This window comes from Aythya ferina (assembly GCF_964211825.1).
Source record: "Aythya ferina genome assembly, chromosome: 7".
Taxonomy (NCBI): domain Eukaryota; kingdom Metazoa; phylum Chordata; class Aves; order Anseriformes; family Anatidae; genus Aythya; species Aythya ferina.
The window spans coordinates 19,056,154-19,080,279 of NC_140302.1; the positions used below are offsets into that span (position 1 = coordinate 19,056,154).

The window sequence follows — 24,126 nt, forward strand, 5'->3', positions numbered from 1 at the left end:
TTAAAGTAAACCATTAAAATTACACCATTAACAACAGTTTATAATTTGTGTGGAATTAAGAAAAGAATGTAATAATTCTTGGTACTAGGAAGTTTAGCAGTTGTTTGTTTGTTTGTTTGTTTTAACTGTAAGTCTCAAATGCCCTGAATGATAATACAGTGTATCTACAGTATTCTGCATTAGGAATATACTGGAATTTGTTCTCTTTTAAAAGTTTTAAGTAGCTACTTAAACACATTTTAAAATATTTGAATTTGTATGTTATCAATCAGTAAAGTCAGTGTCTTAGATGTTTCTTTATTTAGGCAGGACAGTGAAAATAAATTTTGGCTTTAACTGATTTGAAACTTGGGGAGTAAAAACGTCTTGTACGTACTCTGAGACTTGAAAACCTTCTCTAGGTTCTGTCTGGTTTTCTCTGTAGGCATGGGAAGGCAGATGAAGGAGGAAACAGTTGTTTGAGAGATGTGAGCTTTCAATTCCTCATGTGCAGCCAAGAGGGGAAATGGCAAAACCAAAGACTGTAAAGAATTGAGATTAAACCTAGACTGAGTGAGATGGCGGACTGGCACCTGGTTTGCTTGTGCATGCTGTAGTCCTGGCTGGAGCCATCTATTAGCCAAATATTTTGTCAAATATGGGCAGAAGCTATGATAATATGTTCATGCCCATGGCAGGGGTGTTGGAATTAGATGATCTTTCAGGCCCCTTCCAACCCAAACCATTCTGTGGTTCTGTGATTCTAGAAAAATATTCCTAGTGCTTTCTCTCTGGCCAGGAGGTAGAGTCCCTGTATTCCTTGGCAGCTTTGCTCTGGGAGAAAGCTGTAGGGTTCAGGGGGTAGTGATGAGAGCTGAGAGCTTCTAGGTGTCCTCCTGTATGTGGCAAAGGCGTTAGATAAAGTGAAAGAGATAATTACATACAAAAACTTTGCACAAACTGCTCTTTTTAGGACTAGCATAGTTACTGTAATAATCCAGAATGCAGGCTTGTCAATTAGGAAGCATATATTTAGTGTATGAATGATTATTTTTGCTTTTATCTCTGGAGCAGAGAAGGATAGAGTAATGGGCTGTAGGAATTATCTCAGTGGCTGCGATGCTAATGTGTTCAGAAAGGAGTGAAAACATTGCTCCAGAAACTGCTTTTTTTTTTTTTTTTTTTTTTTAACCGTAACAAGAATAAATTAGGATTCCTTTTGTATGCTGCTACACACTAAAACACTACTTGCAATTATAAAATCGTTAGTAAATGCAAGTTTCCCAGTGCATACTGGTAAGCATATTGATTGAACATAAAGCAAATGGCAAAGTTCTAAGGCAGTGAAATTTGCTTGGTTATAGTACCATGTACTGTATACATGTAAAATCTGTTAATATAGAGGAATTATTTTCTAAGAGAATGATGTACCTCAAGGTCCGTTCTTAACCTGTACTCGGTTTGTTTGACCCTTTGATCCTGTGAAGTTTACCAAGTTGGAATTAAACTGCATACCTGGCTTTAACTACTCTAAATATTGACATTTAGGTGGTAAGTTGTCAGCGTTCATCTGAAAACTCCAAATGGAAAGGAACAGCCCTTTCTGCATTCATTTTAGAGGAATTATCCAAAGTGAAGTATTAAACTTTCATTATCTTGATGCTGATACCAAATAGCAGAGCTCTACTAAGCTGTTCCAGCTAATCCTACATTTTTTCAATGTTGCTGCATCTTAATACAGTTTCAGTGGACGAACTCAATGTTTTGGGTTTTTTTGGTTTGTTTTGTTTTCTCAGCTGACAAAGAACAGATGTAAGATCATATGAAGGACTGTCTTTATTCCTTGTTTTGTGATTTTCAGAAATTTGCCTGGCTGATTTCATACCTTCCGCAACGGATTTTCTCTCTTCATTTTTTGTCATTATAGATTTATTGGGCATCTTTTTGCCAAAGCTTTGGGAATGTGTGAGTACATTTGTGAAGAAAGTGCTGAGAAAGCATCAGAGTCTGAAAAAGCAGTAATAAAAGGGATAGGGAAGTAAGAGGTGGGGATGGTGTTGTATGTTGCTAAGAAATCAGGCCTTTTAGCTCCTTGCAGTAAACCAGCATCATTCACATAGACCTAGTCTTCACACTCTGGAATCCCAGCTTGCATCCAGCTTTTCTTGTCCCTAGCAGCAGTTCCTGTCCAAATAAGCCTTCCCTATCAACTGGAGAAGGAAGCCTTTAGTGATACCTGCTATAACTGATGCAAACTGCTTTGGTATTTCTTAAGTTTTTGTGACTGGGACTCAACTTTAACAGTATTTAGGAAAAAGGGCTTCTTTCATGGACTTCTTTTTTTTTGAGGTGGCTAATATTTTTTTTAATTTATAGTATGTTAAATAGTTAAAACGTGTTCTTTTTTAGAATTTCAAAGTGTTTTTATTGCACTTACATATCTGAAATGAATGTAGATTAGCCAGTTGAAAGAGGGATTTGGAGAGCTTTGAAATTCTGCAAGCATTAGCCTTGTAGGACCTTTGTGATTATCTGTGAAGGCCATATATGTGCTATCCGCATTTTCAAAGCTTGTTTAAGATGTAACAATTGTGTAGTATAATGATGTGTGGAAGCAAAGAATCTGTCACTGTCTGGGGCTGATAAATGATGATAATGGGATGATAATGGGAAAACGTTGCATATATTAGTAACAAAGAAGACAGCATGCTATTGTTCTTGAAGAATCTTCATGAAGAAACTTCTTAGTACAAATTCTTGGTTGACTCTACTAGACATCTGTTACAACTCAACTCACAGCGCATGTGAAGAGAAAACTAAACGAGTACAGCTAACATTGAAGAAGCAGGAAGAGATACAGTAAAAGCAATTGTGCAATTTTAATATTTTCTTCTATGGACATGTACATTAAGATGTTGTTTATTTTAATTCAAGGGATTTTTTGTGTGAAATATACATCCATTTTTCCTACTCTTGTTCTCTCTTCCCCTTATTATTATTTTTTTTCATTGAAGTTTGTATGAGAGGTCTCTGACAAGGCCAGTTTTCCTTTTCTGTCCTTGATTAACTGTATGTGTTTCCACATCAGTGACAGATGCTCCTGGCAGTTGAGACCAAGAATGTGTTCATGATTTTAATGTCTGGAAGATGTTTTGATAGTTTGTCACTCTTGTTGCATGAGTCATATAACAATTTAGGTTGGAAGGGACCTCTGGAGGGCATCTGGTCCAAACCCTGCTCATTTGCAGCATGTTTGTGAAAAGGCATGGCAGCACTCGTAGAGCTCTGTGGATGACACAGCCTAATTTTTGATTTTCTGTTCACTGCCATCTCAGATTTTTGCTACCAATCGTTCAATTTTGGTTTTCTTTTATTTTTTCCTTTCTAGGTTCCTGTTTTAGGAACATACCTAAAACAGGTTTGTGTAACAGACATTAAAAACAGCGTAGGTTCGCATATGGGCCGTTTTCGAGAAGCATCTTCTGCATATTATAAGGAATTTTTCCTTTTGTCAGATTACATACAGTTATAAGATCTTAGTTTTTAAAATTTTATTTCTTTACAGGCCAGAAACAAAATTTGGATGAAGCAATCGAACTAAGTTGCCGTCATGAGCAGAAGCAAGCGTGACAACAATTTCTACAGTGTTGAAATTGGAGATTCTACGTTTACTGTGTTGAAACGGTATCAAAACTTGAAACCAATAGGATCAGGAGCACAGGGGATAGTATGGTAAGGTTTCTTTAAGGTGTAAATGTACTTTTAGTTTACCTTAATAGAATTTTCAATGTCTTAACAGTTGTACGTTAAGTGAAAAACAGCGTTAGTAAGCATTAGCTGTTTTTCCTCAACAATGGCTTTTGCTCTTGCTTTTTGACCTATGTCCCTTTTTGCTCCAGAACTGATGCTTTTCTGTGCAAATCAGTCAGCCGCGCTGAGTCCTATAAATTAATGGGGTAAAACCTGGGTAAAGAAACTAATCCTAATCCTAAAACACACTGTTTACTTACAGTGAAATAAAAGCCAGAAATACTCTCTATATAATATTTGATGCTTCTAAATGCTTTAACTTCTCAAAATGGTTTGTTAGGGGCCTGTTTCACTTAGTTTTATAATCTGTCTAGTCTCTGGTACTAATTAACAAGCATTTGAGATGCAGACTTCCAGGGTAATATGTAAATACCCAATGAAGTTGAGGAAAATATGATTTGACAATGTAAGTTGTTGAATGAAAGCCCTGGACTGAAGAGTGTCTGACTGCCTGAATAGTTGGTGACAACTAGCTGCTTTAGGCACTGTTTCCTGTGCAGCAAAATTACCCCAAAGGTAAATGTTGGTTTAAGACTCTTGAGACTTTTTTTTGAACAATCAAGGATAAGGTATAGATAGCATAGCAATTTGCAGACTTGCCAATTTATTGTGACTTTAAGATAGTAACTAGTGATATAAAAATACAGAAAAAATGTCAAGGAAGAGAAGGATAGGAAAAAGCATAATCCTCTCAAACAATTTTCCCTTTAACCTTTTTACTGCCTTGATCTTGTTATCAGTGTTTAGAGAATGTGTGGTTCATTTGTGTTTTTAATTCATATTTGTGTTTTAGCTGGCATAATAATAAAACAGTGTTTTCTTAGTGCAAATGCAAACTTGAAGGCCACTAACCTAGAAAGAGCTGTTTTTGAAGTGATAACTTCTCACAGTAAGATTCTTTGGTCTATAAGTAGCAGCAACAGAAATAATAATCTGAATTTTGTACACGTGTGTGTTAATATAATGAGGCAGATTTTTGGCTGGAGTCTGTTTAGTTGCTACAGAAAAGACTGCAAAAGCTTTAGATGTTACCACTTCTCTTCTGATTCCCAGTCATGTTACCTCCTGTTTTCCAAATTTACTACCCTTCCCAGAGCTGAGATTCAAAAACTGACCATGTAATTACTCTAGCATCATTCTGTAATTACTGCTAGTGGTAAATGAAGCTGTTTTAGTTAAACCACTCTGATTACCCTGAAACAGACTGGAGCACTCATGTGGTTAAATCTTGCCCATGTGTCAAGGAGATGGGGTGTAATTCTTGTGATTTGTTTTTGTTTTAACTGACGAAACTTGATTTGGAGGAATATGAAGGAGATGGCCTAAAGGCTCAACCATATCTAACAGTGAAACAGACTCTAAAGCTGCTACAGCTATAAATTGAGGATGCAGAAGTTTGACATACATTCCTGATCACCTCTTTGCTTCTCTTTCAGAAGATATTCCTTTTCTTGGGGGTAGGTGGGGGAAATTCCAGGTAGTGGAAAATGTAAACCAAAGAAAGTTATCAGTATGTGTTTTTCCCATTTTTTCTCTTTTCCCCCTATCAATTAGAGGTTTTTATGATTAAAAAAATAAATAAATAAATCATTCAAGCCTACACACTATACAGACAACATATTTTTAGTTGTATTCAGTAAATGCTGACCATTTACTGGCGGATGTTCTCCATTAGGTTTGTACGCTGTTCTTGATAAGAGACAATAAAATGGTATTTTCCCTGCTGAAGCTTTTTTAGTAGCTGACAAATATTTCCTGAGTCTGCACAGTAGTCAGCTGCTGTATTACATCTTACAGGAAACAAAATCCCTGCCTTCCTGTCGTGGAAATGTGATATATATGGGAGTTGTCCCCGGTAACAATCTTCATCAGTTAAACAGCCTGTGTAACTGAATCATATGGCAGTCTTGGCATCTGTCTGCAAACAAAATTTTATTCTTCCTTTTTATCAAGTACAAGCTGGTGACATCAAGATATTAAGGCCTTCCTAGCGTTTTTTTTTTGTTTGCTTTATCTTGACATCGATACTCTCATTGTCATAAGGATATTAAACAGCTGCACACTGAATAATAAATGACAGCATGGGACCCAAGTATAACCTACTTTTCCTCTCTCCTTCTTCCTACCTTTCAGCATGGAGATTATATAAAAGTGATGTGTGTTTTTTTTTTGCATTTGAAATGTTTTCAATCATATTTAGGCAGTCTGTTTTCCAGTGCCAGTGAGTGACAAGAACTCAATACCTTTAGTCAGATATTCTAGGAAGCAGAAATCCTCCTTTTTTTTTTTTTTTTTTTTGTGGAGATTGTCTTGTGTTAGGACTATGAAGCCAGGAAAACCTTTCTAAATCTTGAATTTCTCAGCATACAAGAGCACCTTGTTGTTGCACACCCTGAATCTGAATAATATTGGAAGTTTGGTATATCTGCAGACATGGTAAATGGTATCTGGAAAAGTGAGAACTGCCACAGCTTAAAGGACCTTGACACTGAGATGTAATAATGTTATTTTTAATTACAGTGCAGCTTATGATGCCATCCTTGAAAGAAATGTTGCAATCAAGAAGCTAAGCCGACCATTTCAGAACCAAACCCATGCTAAAAGAGCCTACAGAGAGCTTGTTCTTATGAAGTGTGTTAATCACAAAAATGTAAGTGGAGTGTCCTGCTTTAAATGTTAAAGAATTACCTAGAAGGTTATTCTTTGTAAAGATGACTCAGAGGATGTCATTGTTTGTAGATTATAGTGGTTTTCAGAACAGGGTTGTTTCTTCATGAAAAGTACAAAAGGATCTTACAGAAAAGTTGGTGCAGGCTGGTGTTAATACCTGCACAATTTTAAATTCTTCTTCAAACTCAAGAAAGGAGGCAGTGTTACATTGCTACTTTTTAAAGACAGCTGTTTCTGCTGCTAAACAAGTAGGAGGAAAAAGCCAGCAATATATTTTGTTTTTACTTTTTTGTGGTGCATGAACAAGTTAGGAATCCTAGTTGTGACAGCAGGAACTTTCTGATGTTTGTGAAGCTGTAGAATAGAGCGGATTACAAACATGGGGAGAGAATAAGCTGCAAAATTATCAAAGCTGGACTACAGAAGGATGGTATTGGCCATTTTCTTCCTTCAGAGGCAGTTGTGTGCCATCTTCCTCACCTTCCCTCTTAATCCCCTTCAGCAAGTTAAAATTCCCCCTGGCTTTTAGGCAAGGAGAAACTCATGGAGGACTTACTCTTTTAGCTACTTGAGAAAATTTTGTATTTGTTTTTAAGACGTGTGGTTTGTAAGTGGATTCTCTGAAGGAAGTTCTACCCAGTAGCATGATTTATATGATCATTAGCTATTGTAAGCCTGCATGACTCTTGATGAATAGTATCTTGGCCTGTTACTGCATATCCCATCCATTCTTAGCAACTGGAAAAATGTCATAAAACAGCTCCAATGATCTGGTTTTGTCTCAGGATTAATTTGTTGCTTCACCTCTGCATATGGCAAAGTGATATCTCTTTGGTAGTATTTGTCAGTATTTCATTTTATTTTTCCTCCTACATAATAATAGTCTTAATGAGTTCTCTTCAAACTTAAAGTAGGGAGCATAAGAAGACTGACTAACGTGAGGTTTTAAGCTTTGGAGATCATCTTGTTAATGCACACAACATATATTTAGATTATGTGATTTGTGGAGGAAAAACACTTCTGATAAAATCATTAGCATCTATTACAGTGTGTTAGTCCTGGTTGAGCCACTGAGCATCTGGAGCTTCAGTGAATAAATACCAGAAGGATTGCATCAGGATGCTGGGTATCAGTTTTGAAATGTTGATTTGCAACTTTGCTGTTGCTGTGGTGTGATTATACTTCGTCTCCCTCTTCCTACAGATAATCGGCCTACTGAATGTGTTCACACCGCAAAAATCCCTGGAAGAATTTCAAGACGTGTAAGTCTGATTTGATCTAAAGCTGTGAATTAACTTTACAAATATTAACATCGGAAAATAAACATTGAAAGAATACAATAAAATGACAGCATTATTTGATTGTTCTTTTTTTTTCTTTATAAGCTACATAGTAATGGAGCTCATGGACGCAAATCTCTGCCAAGTGATTCAGATGGAGCTGGACCATGAACGAATGTCGTATCTTCTTTATCAAATGCTGTGTGGTATCAAACATCTTCACTCAGCTGGAATTATACATAGGGTAAGTGAACTTCCTGTGTTTCTTTTATACACCTCATTTTGCCTTGTGTATTTAAAGGAGCTAGAAAAAAAAATCAGAAATGGGTGCACAGAGGTCACCATAGTTTGCCATAGACACAGAGAGAAAGCTGAAAGGAAATTAAGCTTACTTTGTTTCACTGCAATTCTGGAATGAACCTTTTGAATGTTTTTCCTGGATTTGATAACAATCTGTACAAATAAAGATTTTATCAATGAGTTACATCACCTCAAATTCTGTATCATGTTCTGTCTATATTATTGCAGGAAAGAGTATCTGAAAGCAATTTTGCCTTTACTCTTTTGGTAACCAAACCTGAAATTCCATCTTTTGAAAGAACTGCCCAATTTATTTCAGCTCTTTTACTAGCAGAGTAACAAATGAGTATCTGAATTCTCTAAATGAACAGATGGTGATAAAGACTTGTGAGTGGAACTTACATACACCTGTGTGTCACAAAGCATTCGTTCAGGTTGCCTACAGGCAAAAATGACAACTACTTTTCTAATGATTTCAAATGGTCAGGACAAATGTCAAACAGTCAGGACATTCTGAATTTAAGGTTGCCTATTCAAGTTAAATGTCTTATATACATTTGTGTGTAGTGAAAAGATTGCTTGAGATTGTCTAGCTATAACTTTTCAAATATAGTTTATATTATTCTGGGAATCTGTAAGCTTGTATTTTTACAGTGTTATGTTCTTCATTGTAATGTTTTTATAGGGAGAATTTTTAAAAGCTTTCATCCCTGAAATGATGCAGAAGAAATAATTAAAGTTATTCATGCATGATACTTTCAGTCAGTACTATGTAGTCTCCCTTAAGGATGATGTACGCAGCAAAGTAAATCCTGAACAGCAATTCTGAATGCTGCAACAGGCATTATTACTATGCAGTGGTGCTTGCACAGTTCAGTAGTCTATCTCATCCTTGACTGGCATGCAAGCTTGAACTGGCAGAATGACACTCCTTTTCAGTCTGGTGTTTTTCACTCGAGAACTGAGACTGTTTGAATAAGAAATAAAATTTGAATGGCCGAACACTGTTTCCTTTTGCTTAGCTAGCTCCAGCACTCATCTACTGCCTCATTCTAGTAAACAGCTCAGGGTGGGAAGGTGAAGGCTTCCTTCATGCATACAATCTGCCCTGGGACAGCTGTGTTTGAAAGAGCTGGGGGGAAGAAAGGTAGGCAGAGGCATCACCCGTGTGTTGAACCCTGCACTTCCTGGTCTGCACGTGCATATAGCCATGCTAGGGTGGGAAGTGTAAGTGTCTCTTCCTAAGGATCGTAGTGCAGGCATGAGGAAGTTTCTAACACTTAAATTGCTGTAAGCATTTTGTGCTCCTATAAAGTAGGAATCAAAACACTGAGCCAGGAATAAATGGAAATGTCTGTATATTTATGGAAAAGAAGTAGTTGTTAGGTAGAAATAAAGACAGTTTTGAGGATACAATTTTTGCTGCTGTAAATATGGGTGAAATTTTTGGAGTGCTTCATGTTGTGCAGTAGTACAAAGTTTAAAGATAATGTTCCAGTGAGATTGTCTATAGATACAATTGCTATGTAAACAGTATGCATGAATGCTTTTGAAGGACATGGGCAGAAACATTTCACTTTGCATGTCTTCATGGTAGCTTGTTCTCAGACTTTGTTAGAAGATTCAGTGTGTTCAAGCAAAAATGTTTGAACTATTTACCTGCTGTGCATGTCACACCTTTATACTTAGAGGTGCAATGCATCAAAATTCTTTCTGTGCAACAAGTTAAACGAAACCTCAGAAGGCAAGAAGGACATGCTTGAAAAGAGACATCTTTCATATGGCACGTGGCTGAAATAGTAACTCCTTATACCACTCTTCTGGGCTTTTTGTAGCACTGTCCTGAATGTCTGAAGGTAACTACCTTGTTGAAACAACCTTGTTTGGGGTTGGAACTAGATGATCTTTAAGGTCCCTTCCAACCCAAGCCGTTCTATGAGTCTGTGAAAGTTGTTATTCCTCAAACATAGTCCACACTACTGTGGCTGCCATTGAAGCATTCTGGTTAGTAATCTAGTGTGTTTCTGTAGTGTCCTCTAAAACTGGAAGCGTTTTTTGCTGTTGTTAGTTTCACACAGATTTTAACTTGGTTGTTCGTCTTCTAACATAGCTGTGATAATCTCAGTATCTCAGCAACTGTTTCAAAGCCTGCCAAATGACTGAAACTCCGACGTTCTCCATGTGCCTGTAGCACTGGATACTATCTGCCATAGAAATAAGTGCAGTATTTTTTCATAGCAGACTAGAGGCATGGAACAAGGCAGACATCAAACACAAAGAATTTTGGACTGTTTCAACTAGAAGTTGCAGGGGACATATTTAGCTTTCACAGAAGTGGATAACGTTTTACCCTGATAAAGACTTGACTGTAGCTTTACGTTGGCTTTGATGAACACTATGGTGTTCAAAACATCCAGAGATGGAGTCTCCAGCAAGCTACAAGTACACATTCATTTATATTTTGCAGGCTGGGGAGGATGAATAATCAGAATTGCAGGGTCATGCCTCGCTGAGTTGCTGAAGGACACAGAGAGTCTCATTAGGCTTGCATCGAGGCTCTGAAACGTTGTATTGTGCCTAATTTTGAGCACTTAACAAAGGTGCCTAATTATGGAAGCCCTTCACACACATCTTTTTTAAGAAAGAGAAATAAACTCCAGAAATTATTTAACTCATATAAACCATGAATTACTTTCCAGAGATGCCCTTCTCTGCCTATCTGGCTAATGGGAGACTGCCATGAATAGCTCTGATTTTTAGGCACTGATATTTTACATTTTTAAGGTTAGGTGATATACCTTCTGGTATAGGTACTGGATATATTTTTACAGCTTAGCTATGTTAATCACTCTCACGGGAACTTTTGAGTCCTCATTTATTTTAAACATGAGGTATTGGTTTTGCATGAATTTGAAATGCATTGTAAGTCAACAGTAGCCTCCATCATTTTTGAAGGATGGCAATTCTGTATTCAAAATTAAAACATGCTCCCGGGCTTCATGAGAACAACACAGTGTTCAGAAATTAGGGATGGAAAGTACTCTCTCAGCTTTCACTTTTTGTTTTCTGGTGTTTTTCCTCTTGCAAAGGGAAAATCTCTTTAGTTAATCCTGCAACTTTAGGGAGAACAGGTATAGTTAATACTGTCAGCATGCACCTGGGATTCTGTAATGAATGTTTTCCAGATAATGGAATTGTGCAAAAGTAAAGCTGATAATAAACAGAATTTTAGCAAAATGTGAAATATGCATATTGAATAGCTGAAATGCTGTATAATACTTGAGCTTATTCATGGTATTTGAGAATCTTTTAAGCCAAAGTTGTTTGCAGAGTCTTTCTCTGTGTGATTTGGAAGTGTATGTTAATATGTTAGTATGCAAGACTGTTTATTACCCATTAAAATTGTATTATTCCAATAACTTTTTTTATCGTTTCCTCTCTGTCTTTAGTGCAGGTTTCTTAGCTTTCTGAGGGGCTTGCTGAAAGATGTACAAGCACAAAAGAAAACTACATACATCTTGCAGGTCACCTCTTTTAAGTCTTTACGAAATAATGAAAGATAGAGCTATTTATCAAGTGCCTGGCGCTCACATGTTAGGGTCCTCTGCTACATCTTCTTGTTTTGTCTCATTAATCTTGGTAGAGGTGGCGAGAAAGGATGTGAGCTTATCTGTTATGGCCTGCGTGTTATGAATGATTTTATGATGCAAAGTTTAAGGTGAAGTTATTCTGAACATATTCTGCTCATAATATTTGCTCTGTGACATTCAGATGTTTGTAAGATCCTCCTGAGATAAACATTGAGTATGCCTGTGTAGTGTCTGTATAGACATTGCAAAGTCCCTATTGCCGATGTAGTTTTAGAGTTCAGATGAAGAGCATAGAATTACCAAGCCTTCAGCTAAGAACCTCTGAAAATATATCATTTTTTTAATTACAATTTAATGATTAAGTATCTGGCCGTTTTTCACTGGTACCTTTTTGGGTTTGGTCACCAAATTTGGTGTAATGTGAACCAAATCCTAAATGTGAAACTAGACCTCTGTGAGCATGGGCATTTCCTTCCTGTTTAGAGAAATACATGTGTCTGCATTGGTTCAAAAGAGGTAATGCAGCCTTGACTAGCAAAGTCTTTTGCTTTTAACATTTATGTTATAATTCTTAATAATTCTTATATCACGATGATTATTGCATCAAACGATTTCAGCAATTGTCATGTTACTTTTGTAGCAACTGCACTGTAGTAGTAACTGTTGGTCCAGTGAAGTTTCTAGACCTTTCCTCAGAGCTAACATTTCATACTAACCTCGATTTATTTCAGACATTACTAGCATATCTTGTAACACTAGTTGTATTTACCTTCTTTAATTGCTATATAGCTCTACAAGCACAGTAAAGGAATTCATTCTATAGTCTGCTGAATGCATATTAATTAATGCAAGGGGAAAAGAAACTGCAGTTTTACAAATGATTAAGTAATATAATATATGTGGGGTTTAATGTTAGCAGTATTATCTTTTAAAAATGTGAACCACAAAATACTTTGTGCTTGTCTTAGCAGTCATATATGATGTTTCTTTTTGAAGGACTTAAAGCCCAGTAATATAGTAGTAAAGTCAGACTGCACTTTGAAGATTCTTGACTTTGGACTGGCCAGAACTGCAGGAACTAGTTTTATGATGACGCCTTATGTAGTGACTCGTTACTACAGAGCACCAGAGGTCATCCTAGGGATGGGATACAAAGAAAACGGTCAGCAAATATAGTCTTTCTTTGGCATAGCTTTATTTTTTGTTCGGCACACCACATTTTACATGTTAAATGTTTTTTTCAAGCTGTAGAAAATTTATAAATTAGGCATGTGACCAAAATGCAGATACACCAATTTATTTATCTAATCCCATTAGAAATGTTTGCATTTAATAGGAAAAGAAATTGAGGGCCTTGTTTGTTTAAAAATTTAAATGACCTGTTTGGTAGATTGAATTTCATGACAGAAGAACTGAAAATATATTACCTTAATATGTGGTATGTACCTCGGTGTACATTGACCTGATTTTATTCCTGTTGAGGATATAAATTGTAGTTCATCAGTAAACATGTGTCCCAAATTGCATGTTTAAAAAATATGTTCAGTATAGCCTTTCAGGATGTAGGAAACAAAGAAGCTCAAGTCCACCTACAGTGGCATTATTTTTATTGAAACCAGCCCACTTTGAAATTGTCACACAAAGCTCTTAATTAATATTGCTGAAGAAAAAAACAGTAACATACTTCAAATAAAAATGCAGAGTACTGTCATGAAGCAGCATAGATTCTTTGAGGTACATGATGAACTCAAAGGAAATTCGTTTGCTTTGTCCTGCTTGGGTACATTTCCCTCCTCTTTATGCTCAGTCTTTGACCCTGGATCTCTCAGCATCCTCTGTAAGAAAGTAAGGAATGTGTGTAGCATTTGGGGGAAATCACTCAATCAGCTATATTGTATCTTATAAATGAAACACCTAGTATTTATTCTTTGGGAAACCAAAGTAACACATCCTTCCTGAAGTTCTGCTGCCATTTCATTGATCTGCTGTCGCTGTTGTCAGTTCACCTAACTTGATGTATCTGCTTCAGGCAGGCATTGTGCACAAGGATCACCATTTGCTGAAAATGTTTTAAACCCATTATCGATTAGTTCTCCAGTAAGCCCTAGGAGATGCTGTGATGCTTGAGGCTTTGCTAGCTGTCTCCTGGTGATACAAGGTGTATGGCTCCTCAGGTTACTGACACAACTAGGGCATGCAGTGTTTTTGCAAGGTTCTTAATATACTCTGCAAACTTTCCTGGCAACTGTATAGCATTAGGGCAAATGACTTCAGGTCATACAGAAACTACAGCTGCAAGGTGCATAGAGACTGATTTCTTTTTGTTTTTCATATAAAAGCCAGGAAGAATAACTCCTATCGGTGCTGACAATAGAAGAAGCCAGCTCAAAGGAACAGATCTTTTTTGCAAGGCTGTGATTTATATTTCTGTTTGGATTGTTAGTCTGTAAGATAGGAATACAGTCTTTCAAATGGCCTCCATAGTTGGGTATTTTTTCTGTAACTTAGAAGTCAGGTTGAGTGGAGCAAACATAAAGTTACTTTTTTTTAACTGCCAAAGTTTTATAGAGAGCACAAATTTAAGTTTCTTTCCTTTTTTTCCCAGAAGGCTTTACATTGGCCAACTGAGAGACAAGGGATAAAAGAACCTAAAGCTGTAGTCTGAGTCACACAGCTGACTTACAGAAGGAATTCATGCAATGGAAGTTTCAAATTTTCTGACTTAGCTTACCCTGTTTACATTTTTCTCTTAAAATTTGAGTTGCAAAAGTGTGAAGCATTCTTTCCATTAAAATGCTTCTCAGGTATTATTGGAGTTAAATAGATTGTGTTCTAGAGCACTCTATTTCTCTAGCGACAATCCTGTTCCTTAAGCAAGAGTGAATTGTGTTCTGCAGCAGAATGTGAAATCACATTTACTTTCATATGAAAAACTACATAGCACAGCATCTTCCCAGAAGCTGAATATGTAGTCGTTGAGTTGAGAATGACACTTGTAGAGAATGTAAATCTGTTGGCTAACTGAGTCAGAAGACAATCTGTATTTCCATATGTACTGTTGTCATTAAGAGGTTATTTACATAAACTGTTGCTCTTCTCAGTCACTGGCTGATGAGTTTCTTACTGTGCAGCTCTGGTGACAGAGCAGCTAGGCTGCAGAGGGCAGTGAGGCAGGTATAAAGGATGGACGTGTCTGCAGTAGGAACCATGGACTGTCCAGGATCCCCACCTGTTAACATTGATGCCCATTGTAGCCCTCTAAATCCATAGTTAAATTAAAGGTTACCTTAACTTAGTTAAATATTGAAAATTGACAGCTAATAAAGGTTAAAGGGAGAGTAGCACACAGTTTAATTGAACAGGGTCATCTGGCAGCTTTATACTGTTTCAGTGCCCTGCTGAACTTCCCTTGCAGACAAGATGTGGGAGGATTGCCATACATGTATTGATGACTGAGATACTTACGATAGGGTAGTACTCTGTGGTACTATGGTATGTACATATGAAATCTGTAATTTTTTTAGAACTAGTGAAGATCCCTAACAAACCTATGACAGAGTTAACTTTTCCATATGCCTTATACCGAAGTAGACAAAGCTTATATGGGTATTTTGCATTAAGAAAGCAGGTCTTGAAAACTGAAGGAATTCGGAATTGAAGGACACTAAAACTATTCTTGCACTTACACCTTAGCATATTTAGTCTTGGGTACTTGTATGTTATTGTCAGGAAGCAAGCATTGAAAAGCAGGGGAACACCCAAACTCTCTGAAACAATTACTTTAAAGTTTCCTAGTATGTACACTGAGTTTGAATTTCATTTTCACTTAGCTTTTTTCCCACTTAGGGTTATAGAAGATAGTAAATTCACTCCAAGCAGGGTTTTAAAGAATTAAGTACATTATGTATGACAACTAGTAATTTTTAAATATTTTTAAAGGATTTTTTGAAATCTTTAAGATTTGACTCAGTCTTCTATAATAGTATCCTCAGGAGCAGTCATCTATGTATAAGCTGGTCTAGCTTCTGGAAAAGTTAGTCAGATTCCTATAAATAAATGGGTTATTTTTTGATTAATGAAAGCAGCAAACCAAAAGACCCCCAAACACCACAAGTTTGTTTTGTATGGTGAAGAGAGGAATTGTACCTAAAGTTTTTCTTAACCACTAAAGTCTTCTGATGCATGAAGTCATTGACTTATCTTATTTCTCTTCCCAGATTTCTCCATGCAGTTATAGGAGTTGTTTTTACCACATTGGTCACAAACTATTTATAACGGATTTGGATAAAGTTCAGTTTGTGAATGTGCAGCAGAATGTGTACTTCTTGTAAATATTCTAAAAGAGCTTTAAAGAGAAAACACCATTAATCATAAATTATTTTTAAATGAACCAGGCCCTTAATTTTGACCTATTAATATGTACAATTGTGATCTCTTTATCATATGGTTTAGATACTATTTTAGAGGAACTTATTAAATAAGAGGGAAGAAATATTTCCAATTAGAAAGTGTTGTTTGCTTGAAATTGCTTAGCTCCCTCACAACTTTTGTGGTTTTTAGTATACAATTATTCTCATTTAAATCCCCTTTTTTCTGCTAAATTGAAATTCCAGTCTCATGTTTGACATAAAAGTATTTAAAACATTTCAAATTCATCATTATGACTTCAAGAAAATATTTGCATACAGAGGTAACAGTATCTCTGAAAGCAATGTAAAAAAATTGGCATACCTGTAAAAAAATAAGCTATGAGTATGTCTTCTGAATTATTTAAGATAATGAAGAAAACGTGTATTTCGTACCAAAAATATATTGCTATTGAGTTTTTCTTTTCTATAAGATGTTATTTGAGCATAAGTGGATAAATATTTTTAAATTAAATAATTTATCTGAAAATCTCTTAGGCATGTACTAATATTGTCATTAACTGATCCTCTAAAATTCTAAGTGACCTTTTACTGATTGTATTTGCTTTTTATTTAAATGGAGAGAGATATGCATGGTAATCTGACTTACAGGAAATGCTTGATGGCAAATGTTATTTGATATGTTAAATAATTAATTCTGCTCCTAAAAGTGTAAATTCTTTAGATATACCACATTTATAAAGGTCAATTTAGCTTGCTGCTCTTAAAACGATTCCTATAACTACAACGAAAATAATTTCAATAAATAAACTTATCTTTGGTGCATCATTATAATCTATTGGAAGATCTTTGCCAGTCTCAGAACTTGAAGGCAAGCGTTACTCTGTTTGATTCATGTATATCTCTCTCTCTCTGCTCTAGCTCTTGCTTTAGCACTGTATAAACCAAAGGATGGTTTTCTGCCTTGTATTTGAGACAGTTAAAAGCTAATCCTTATATGCTGTGTTTTCAAAAGTGGTCTCATTGATTAATATAAAGACTTGCTCTTCTTCCTGTGCTGTCTCTGCTGTTTATAGAATGCAGTCATGTTATGCTTCTTTTCATTTTAAATGACCGTTTGCTTTGCTTTCCCTTCTTTTTGTGCTACAAACATAGTGGATTTATGGTCTGTGGGGTGCATTATGGGCGAAATGGTTTGCCACAAAATCCTCTTTCCAGGAAGGGACTGTATCCTTGTGCTGCTGCAGCAGGTTGAATTAGTTAGGAAGTGATTAACCTTTTTATTGATGTTGTGTCATGAAAATGCGTATTGTGCAATATTTTTTTTTATTAAATGGATATGAATTTTTCTTGTGATACTCTTAAAAAAAATTGTTAAGAACGTCATTTATACTCAGGCTGCACCTAGCAGTAGGACATAGTCTCTGCTGGTCCTCTAGTTAGCATACATTCATCCACCTTCACTCACCTTCATTACACATGCTTTTTATAGTCACTTCATTTGTGTGTGTGTGCGTCTAGATATTTTTATTTACTTTATTTTGGTAACTATCTTTTATGTTAATATCATTGCATTTTGTTTTCAGTTGACATTTGGTCAGTTGGGTGCATCATGGGAGAAATGATCAAAGGTGGTGTTTTATTTCCTGGTACAGATCGTATCCTTACCTTTGGCCTAGGATGTAGTAATAAAAGGTCAAAAGAGACTGCAACGATTTAGTTCCAGGTTAAGGTGGTTCCAATTTTTAAAATACTGTTTTTAAACTGCCTTGTCAAAATGCAATTTGCTAGTTCCTAATTTTAGTTCCAGGATGCTGCAAAAATGTCTACAGTTATACCACTTAAAGCAAAACAACACAGATGGCTTTAACAAGTATGACTGTCTTTAGAAATTAATACTAAGAAAATACAGCAAAATGAACAAAATACCACTTGGGCTGAACAAGCTTATTTTTCCTTTTCCTTTCTTTCTGTTTGTTCATTTGCTTTTTCAGTTTAATATAGTGTCTATCCATTGTTTTTGGACATTGTCACATTTAAGACAGGTTTGTTTGTTTGTGTAGGTGGTGTTTTGTTTAGGTGGTTGACATGCGTTGCTTTTTGCTTTGGACTTCATATTTATATAATAACTTACTAATTTTGTTTGGTACCCAAGCACATTAGCAGTTGTTATTTTATTTTTTATTGTTTTATAGGAGATGTTTACAAAAAGTTCCTAACTAGCTTAAATGGTTGCACTCTGTAGATTTTTATTTTTGTTTGCAGAATTCATCCTGCAAACAGCTTTCAGAAATACCTGGTGCTTCTGTCTTTCTATTCCATGATTTGCTTGGTGGTGTCTGTGTGGGTTGTCATGTGAACAGTGCTTCAGGCAAAAGATCTGCTACAAGCAAATAGAGCTGAAGCCTCTGGATCCTTGCTAAAATCAGCAGTTATCTAATTGGAGTTTGGCATTTTATTTGTTTCACTAGTAGTTTCCTTCCGTTTTGTTAGATGCTGTCAGAAATTTTTAATGCTTTTGCTATAGGTTAATTGTTTAAAAATTGTTACATTCCTGTTTGAGGGTGAGGATTGGGTGAAGGTTTTGGGGCACAGCAAGGAGATCCGGGGACTTTCACACAGCTCTGGCATTGCATTTGCTGCACCATGCTAATGTTCTCAATCTGATTTTCTTGCATGGCTTTGCAGTTTAGGCTCAGTGCCATACAACGCAATACTATTTTTTTTTTCAAGGCCTGTGCTAAAGCATTGTATAGCTATGAAACCTTACTTTAAAATTTTAAAAACAGAAGAAAGGACCTGCTAGATACAAGTGAAGGTTTAGGGAGTGCAGTATCAAGTCTTCAACAGTAGCTGAACATAATATATTGGGAAGACTGTATGACTGAGATAAGCATATACAAAATTTTACTCTCTCCCAGTATCTAGTGACCTGCAACTAGAAATTCCTGAGCCAAGCTTCACTTTATTTTATTTATTTTTTTTAGTGGCATATATTAAATTTTACTGCCGTGAACTGGTCAATCTCTCCTTAACTGGTGTAAGCTTTTCAATTAAGACGTTCCTTACATGCCCTTGAAAGTCTTCTGCTTCAACATTGAAGACTGACAAAATTGTTAACCTGTGTGATCCAGGATTTCATCCTTTATGAGCCCACTGGTGCTGTGCATTGTGTGTCATTAGGGAGAGATCGCTAATTTGGTAGAGTCCAGAACTCAGATGAGTTATCAAGGCAAGAAGGGAGGACAAAGCACCCATGCATGGCGATTTTCTTCAATGAATTAATGGTGCTTAATAGCTCGGTTGCTGTAAATAAATGTTTAGAGCAGGAAGTGAGTTTTTCTCAGAATGTCCTTAAAAAATAACCTAAACACTTTTATTTGAACTTAATGAATTTTGTGAGTCTTTTTATTTGCTTTGTTTCACAGGAGTATATCCTTTGCCATTTAATTCTTATGATTTCGAGTAAAATGCATGTTGCCTTTACTACTCAATCATTCTTGCTTTGCTTCACTGTTTTCTCTGAGAAGATTATCCTGATTAATGCTGAATTTGATAGTTTATTAAAAATTTCTGTTTTTATCTCTGTTGGATAATTCTTGTGGTTTTAACGTAACTTTTTAGCTGAAAATTAGACATTGTTTTTCTTAGCTGTGAAACCTTAGATATTGATCAGTGGAATAAAGTTATAGAGCAGCTAGGAACACCATGTCCTGAATTTATGAAGAAACTACAGCCCACAGTCCGAACTTACGTTGAGAACAGACCCAAATATGCTGGATATAGCTTTGAGAAACTCTTCCCAGATGTTCTTTTCCCAGCTGATTCTGAACACAACAAACTTAAAGGTAAGGTCTGTCTTCTGTGCATTGTATATTTTTAAAGTTTATAAACTTCATTGCGTTGAATAGAAATGTATCTTAGTTTTGTTCACTGTAGAATCATGCTGCTAAGGTTTTAAATGTTACAATATTAATATCATGGAAGCAGATGAAAGTTCTGAGATATGGTTACCTGCACTTTCTTATCCTCCCTGGAACATCTCCTATCCTGGTAAAACCTGTATAAAGAAAAGGAAGCATATTTCTCTCAATGACTGATGTGATTTAGAGAAAAATGAGGGGAGGAATAGAAGTTGTGTAGCCAGAGCAGATCTTCTTTCTTCATGGATGAAAATAAAGTTTTTATATTCATAATAAGCATATATCCTTTAGTTATTCAAATGGTTCTTTCCTAAACCCCAAATTCTGTGAGGTTTGTATAGATCCTAAATTAGAGTTTGTTTACCAGTCTTCTTTCCTTATCAGCTTTGAAATACTGTGTTATGTGCATATGGCACCAGTGTAAATAGAAAATTTCACTTTTGCAGCAAGTCAAGCAAGGGATTTGTTGTCAAAAATGCTGGTTATAGATGCCTCTAAAAGAATTTCTGTGGATGAAGCCCTCCAGCACCCGTACATCAATGTTTGGTATGATCCATCAGAAGCAGAAGCTGTAAGTTCTTGTTTTAGAAAGATTGCTTCTCTGACTAAGATAGTCCTGTATTAAAGCAAACTTGTTGTGATGCTCGATGTAGCTGCTTGAAAGAAGATTATTGCATTATCTACACATTTCACTAGAAGCTTAACTGAGCTGTAATCATTTTTATTGTCGTTGATCTACTTGTTTATTAGAATAAGTATTAGGAAAGGGCACAAACTTGCAGGTAACTAAAGTACTTCTATGTGTGCATCTGTATTTCTTTGTAATTGCATATAAACTCCTATAAACTCCTAGACAGGTAGCAATGCACCTGAAGTCTCTGCTACAGAATTCTAATTTTTTAAGATTCAGTTGTTTCAGTCAATAGTTTGTTTCAATCAATAGTTTGATTGCCTGTGATAGGATTCTGAAATATTTACTCCTGAGCAAGAGAAATATTTTCATTAGTTGTAGCAATTGATAGTACTCTTAAAATGGAAAATATTTCAGCAAAAACCTTCTTCTGTACAAGACCTCAAGCTTTCAATTATTGACACTAAAGAACAACGGAATTAAATGAAGATCTTAGTTAAAAAATAAATTATTTCAACTTGTGGGGAAAAACAAAACAAAACAAAACATTATTTTTAAGAGAAAGTTAGTAGAACTTAGTAGAACAGTAGTTAAGAGAAAGTTAGTAGGATGCTTGATGTAGATGGTGGAATTAGAATTCTGCTTAATTAACACTAAATAGGTAAAAAGGGCTGCTTGAGCTGGAGACCACTGTCCTTATGAGCTATTTCACCAGACTGTTCAGTTTCTGCTTTAATTATTTCAGTAATGGTAGCAAATCTGCTAATCAGAACAAGTTTAAAACGTGAAGCAGCATCTAAAAAATAAGCCAAGTATGAGAGATTATTTGTCCATGTAAATATAGTATTTTAAAATCAGGTTCCTATTCATAGTATTTTAATTCCATTTTTCATTTATTCTAGTTTTGTTTCCCTTTTGATTACTTTATCATGAGTTAGTTTTGTTTTCCAGCCTCCACCAAAGATACCAGATAAGCAGTTAGATGAGAGGGAACACACGATAGAAGAATGGAAAGGTAAGAACAACACTTTTGCTTATCCTGAAACTTTTTTGAAGTAGATTAGTCTCCAAGGTTTACTGTTATTAAGATTCTCCTGAGTAACCTAATAGTACATACTTCAGTTGCTTGGAATGGCAAAGGAACAGATCAATGTTTCACAAGCTCTTGATTTTAAGGACGCTATAATTTTTCTGTAAAGGTGCCGAAACTTGGTAGTGAGCTTAAGTTCATTCAACTGTAGGTCTGCTGATTTTGGTCACCTTTTGCAAATCATAAGGCAGCGGTTTTAGGGAGAGGAACTCTTCTGAACAGAACTGGTACAGATGAAAAAAAATTCAGGAGTTGGAGCAGTGTAAATCTGAAATAGAAGCATCACTGTTAAGTGAAGAGCGTATTAGCATTTTTTGTACTGAACATAATTAAAGCAGAGGAGTGTTAGTAAAGGGCAAGATAGAGAGGTTAAAGTGATGTGACAAACACTGATGGTTATCTCTCCTGTGAGGTCCAGAGATAGTGGCTAGGGCTGAGGTGTGGAACAGATCATAGTATGACATAAGACTTACCTCCAAGAGTATGATTTTTAGTGTTCAGTAGTGGTTTTGTATCTATATTTTCCTTTATACTTATAAAGTACAAGGGAAACATCTTTGTTACCTGTAAAGCTTGTGTTTCATTTTGAAATTGCTTCTACAAGGTGTGGCGTTACTGCAGAGGTCCTAGTGCTAAGAGAAAATGCCATCTGCCACTGCATCCATTAGCGTTTGATGTATTGTAATCCACAACATTGTTGTAACCTTCTGTACCCCCTGCACTTTAGAAATTAAGAGAGTTGCTGAGCTTTAAAGACCTGTGGAGATTGGTTTTAAGATAAATGAAACCTCCACTTCTAGTGGAGAAATCTTTTACATCCGTACTATTAATATCATATATTTTCCTTTGCTGCTATTGACAAGTCAGACAATACTAATTGTATGACATTGTAGTTTTCGGAAATCATTTATTTTTTTAGAATTATTTATGTAAGTAAATGGGTCAGTTACTGTAAGAGTGCAATGTTTAACTGCCACCTCTAAAATGTATTACTCTTTTATTGTCACCAACTGTAGTAGCTAGGCTAAATACTGAAAAACAAACAAACAAAAAAAAACAACACGATTTATTTAGAAATGTCTGCAGGTAATAAAAATGCCTTCATCTGGATCACTGCAGTCTTTAATCATATGATTTAGCATATCAGAGGATTTATTGTGGTCCTGAATTGGTACTGGTTATTCCTAAGTGAAAGGCAGAACAAACGCTTGAATTGCTAATTGCGTTTTTCACTGAGATTAGGGCAGGTATGTGGCTTTCCCGCTGTGGGCCTACATGCTAGTTCTTGAGAGTCTGTGCCCGATGTGCATTTCAGTGCCTTAGACTATAAATGTTCTCACTTAGGATAAACAAGTTGCTTTTATTTAGGATGTTTGCTTCCTCTGTCTCAGGTACCTCATTTAGTTCTCTGTGGTTTAAGTGTTTTAAATAGGACCAGTGGTAACGTTGAGCTTGGATGGATCCAGAGACTGTGAAGGCTACAAATACTGAATTTAAGCAAGAATTTAGTGCAATTACTGATCTAATAATTTGTACTGAAAAAGTCTAGGAAGGAATATCAGATTGGTATAGCCTTTTTATCCCCAGAGGGGGAAAACCAGACCAAACCAAAAAGAAAACTGGAAAAATGTTTAATGGGTCATTTTTTACAGTTTCATTCTGTTGGCTGATGATGGACACCAGGCTGTAAAATCTAGTACTACCATACTTGCAACTCACTTCCTATTAGAAAATGGGTTTTAATTGTAAAGGCAGAGATAGAATTGTGGAAACTCTCTCCCTGTGCTCCTTCCCAGCAAACTTTATTCCCCTTTTGAAACAGGAGATAAGTAGTTATACTGCTAAAATAAAAGATAGGTATTTCAGGCAATATAGAGTTTACTTTTGAGACTTCCACAGCCCTTGAAACTGTAATTCCTAAATGCTTTTTTCTTCCAAACTCTTTGTACATGATATTAGTTTGTCAGTGACAGTAGCCTGACAAGTTGGTTCTGATGAACTGCATTTAGTATGTTTAGTTCTGTTATTCTGTCGCTACTTCTATAGATTCGTAGCTGAAGTCTCAGCAATAAGCTGCCTTTAGGTGAGAAACCTTCTGGCCAGTATATAGATAGGGCTGTATGATTCTTGTTACAAGCACTCTAGTAGCACATGTAACCTTTTTAAGGATGAGGAACTTCTGTAACTGTAAAATAAAGTTGCTTCTTTCATTTCTAGTGTCTACTTCTATGCAATTTTGTATTCCATTTCATGGTGACCTTTAGATGTTGTTAATGAGGAGATTTAGTGGCAAATGTGTGTTGGGAGGATGGCAGTGCTGTGTGGTTTTGTTCATTGTGGGTTTTGCTACTATCTCTTCCAAGGGCTTTTGGCCTGGTCTCTTCTAAGGGAACTCCTACTTGCTGAGACTATCTTAGTCACTGTTCTTTCAGAGTTTCAGAGTGTCTGCATCATAGAAAAACTAATAGATGTAGTGTGTGAAATGG

General features: G+C 36.0%; 1 protein-coding gene across 4 annotated transcripts in view; it reads left to right on the plus strand.

Moving 5' to 3' along the window:
- Positions 1 to 24,126, plus strand: part of MAPK8 (mitogen-activated protein kinase 8) — a 46,231-nt gene that overhangs the window by 19,929 nt on the left and 2,176 nt on the right. For 2 of the 4 annotated variants that reach the window (XM_084526127.1, XM_084526125.1), the window contains exons 2-10: positions 3,545 to 3,711; positions 6,310 to 6,439; positions 7,663 to 7,721; positions 7,845 to 7,983; positions 12,626 to 12,791; positions 17,152 to 17,223; positions 19,662 to 19,844; positions 20,366 to 20,490; positions 21,502 to 21,565. In XM_084526127.1, the coding sequence (XP_084382253.1) occupies positions 3,590 to 3,711; positions 6,310 to 6,439; positions 7,663 to 7,721; positions 7,845 to 7,983; positions 12,626 to 12,791; positions 17,152 to 17,223; positions 19,662 to 19,844; positions 20,366 to 20,490; positions 21,502 to 21,565 (1,060 nt within the window). In that variant the 5' untranslated portion in view covers positions 3,545 to 3,589. Of the gene's footprint in view, positions 1 to 3,544; positions 3,712 to 6,309; positions 6,440 to 7,662; positions 7,722 to 7,844; positions 7,984 to 12,625; positions 12,792 to 17,151; positions 17,224 to 17,582; positions 17,655 to 19,661; positions 19,845 to 20,365; positions 20,491 to 21,501; positions 21,566 to 24,126 lie in introns of all 4 variants that reach the window. The other 2 variants (XM_084526126.1, XM_084526124.1) reach the window with 1 other exon arrangement.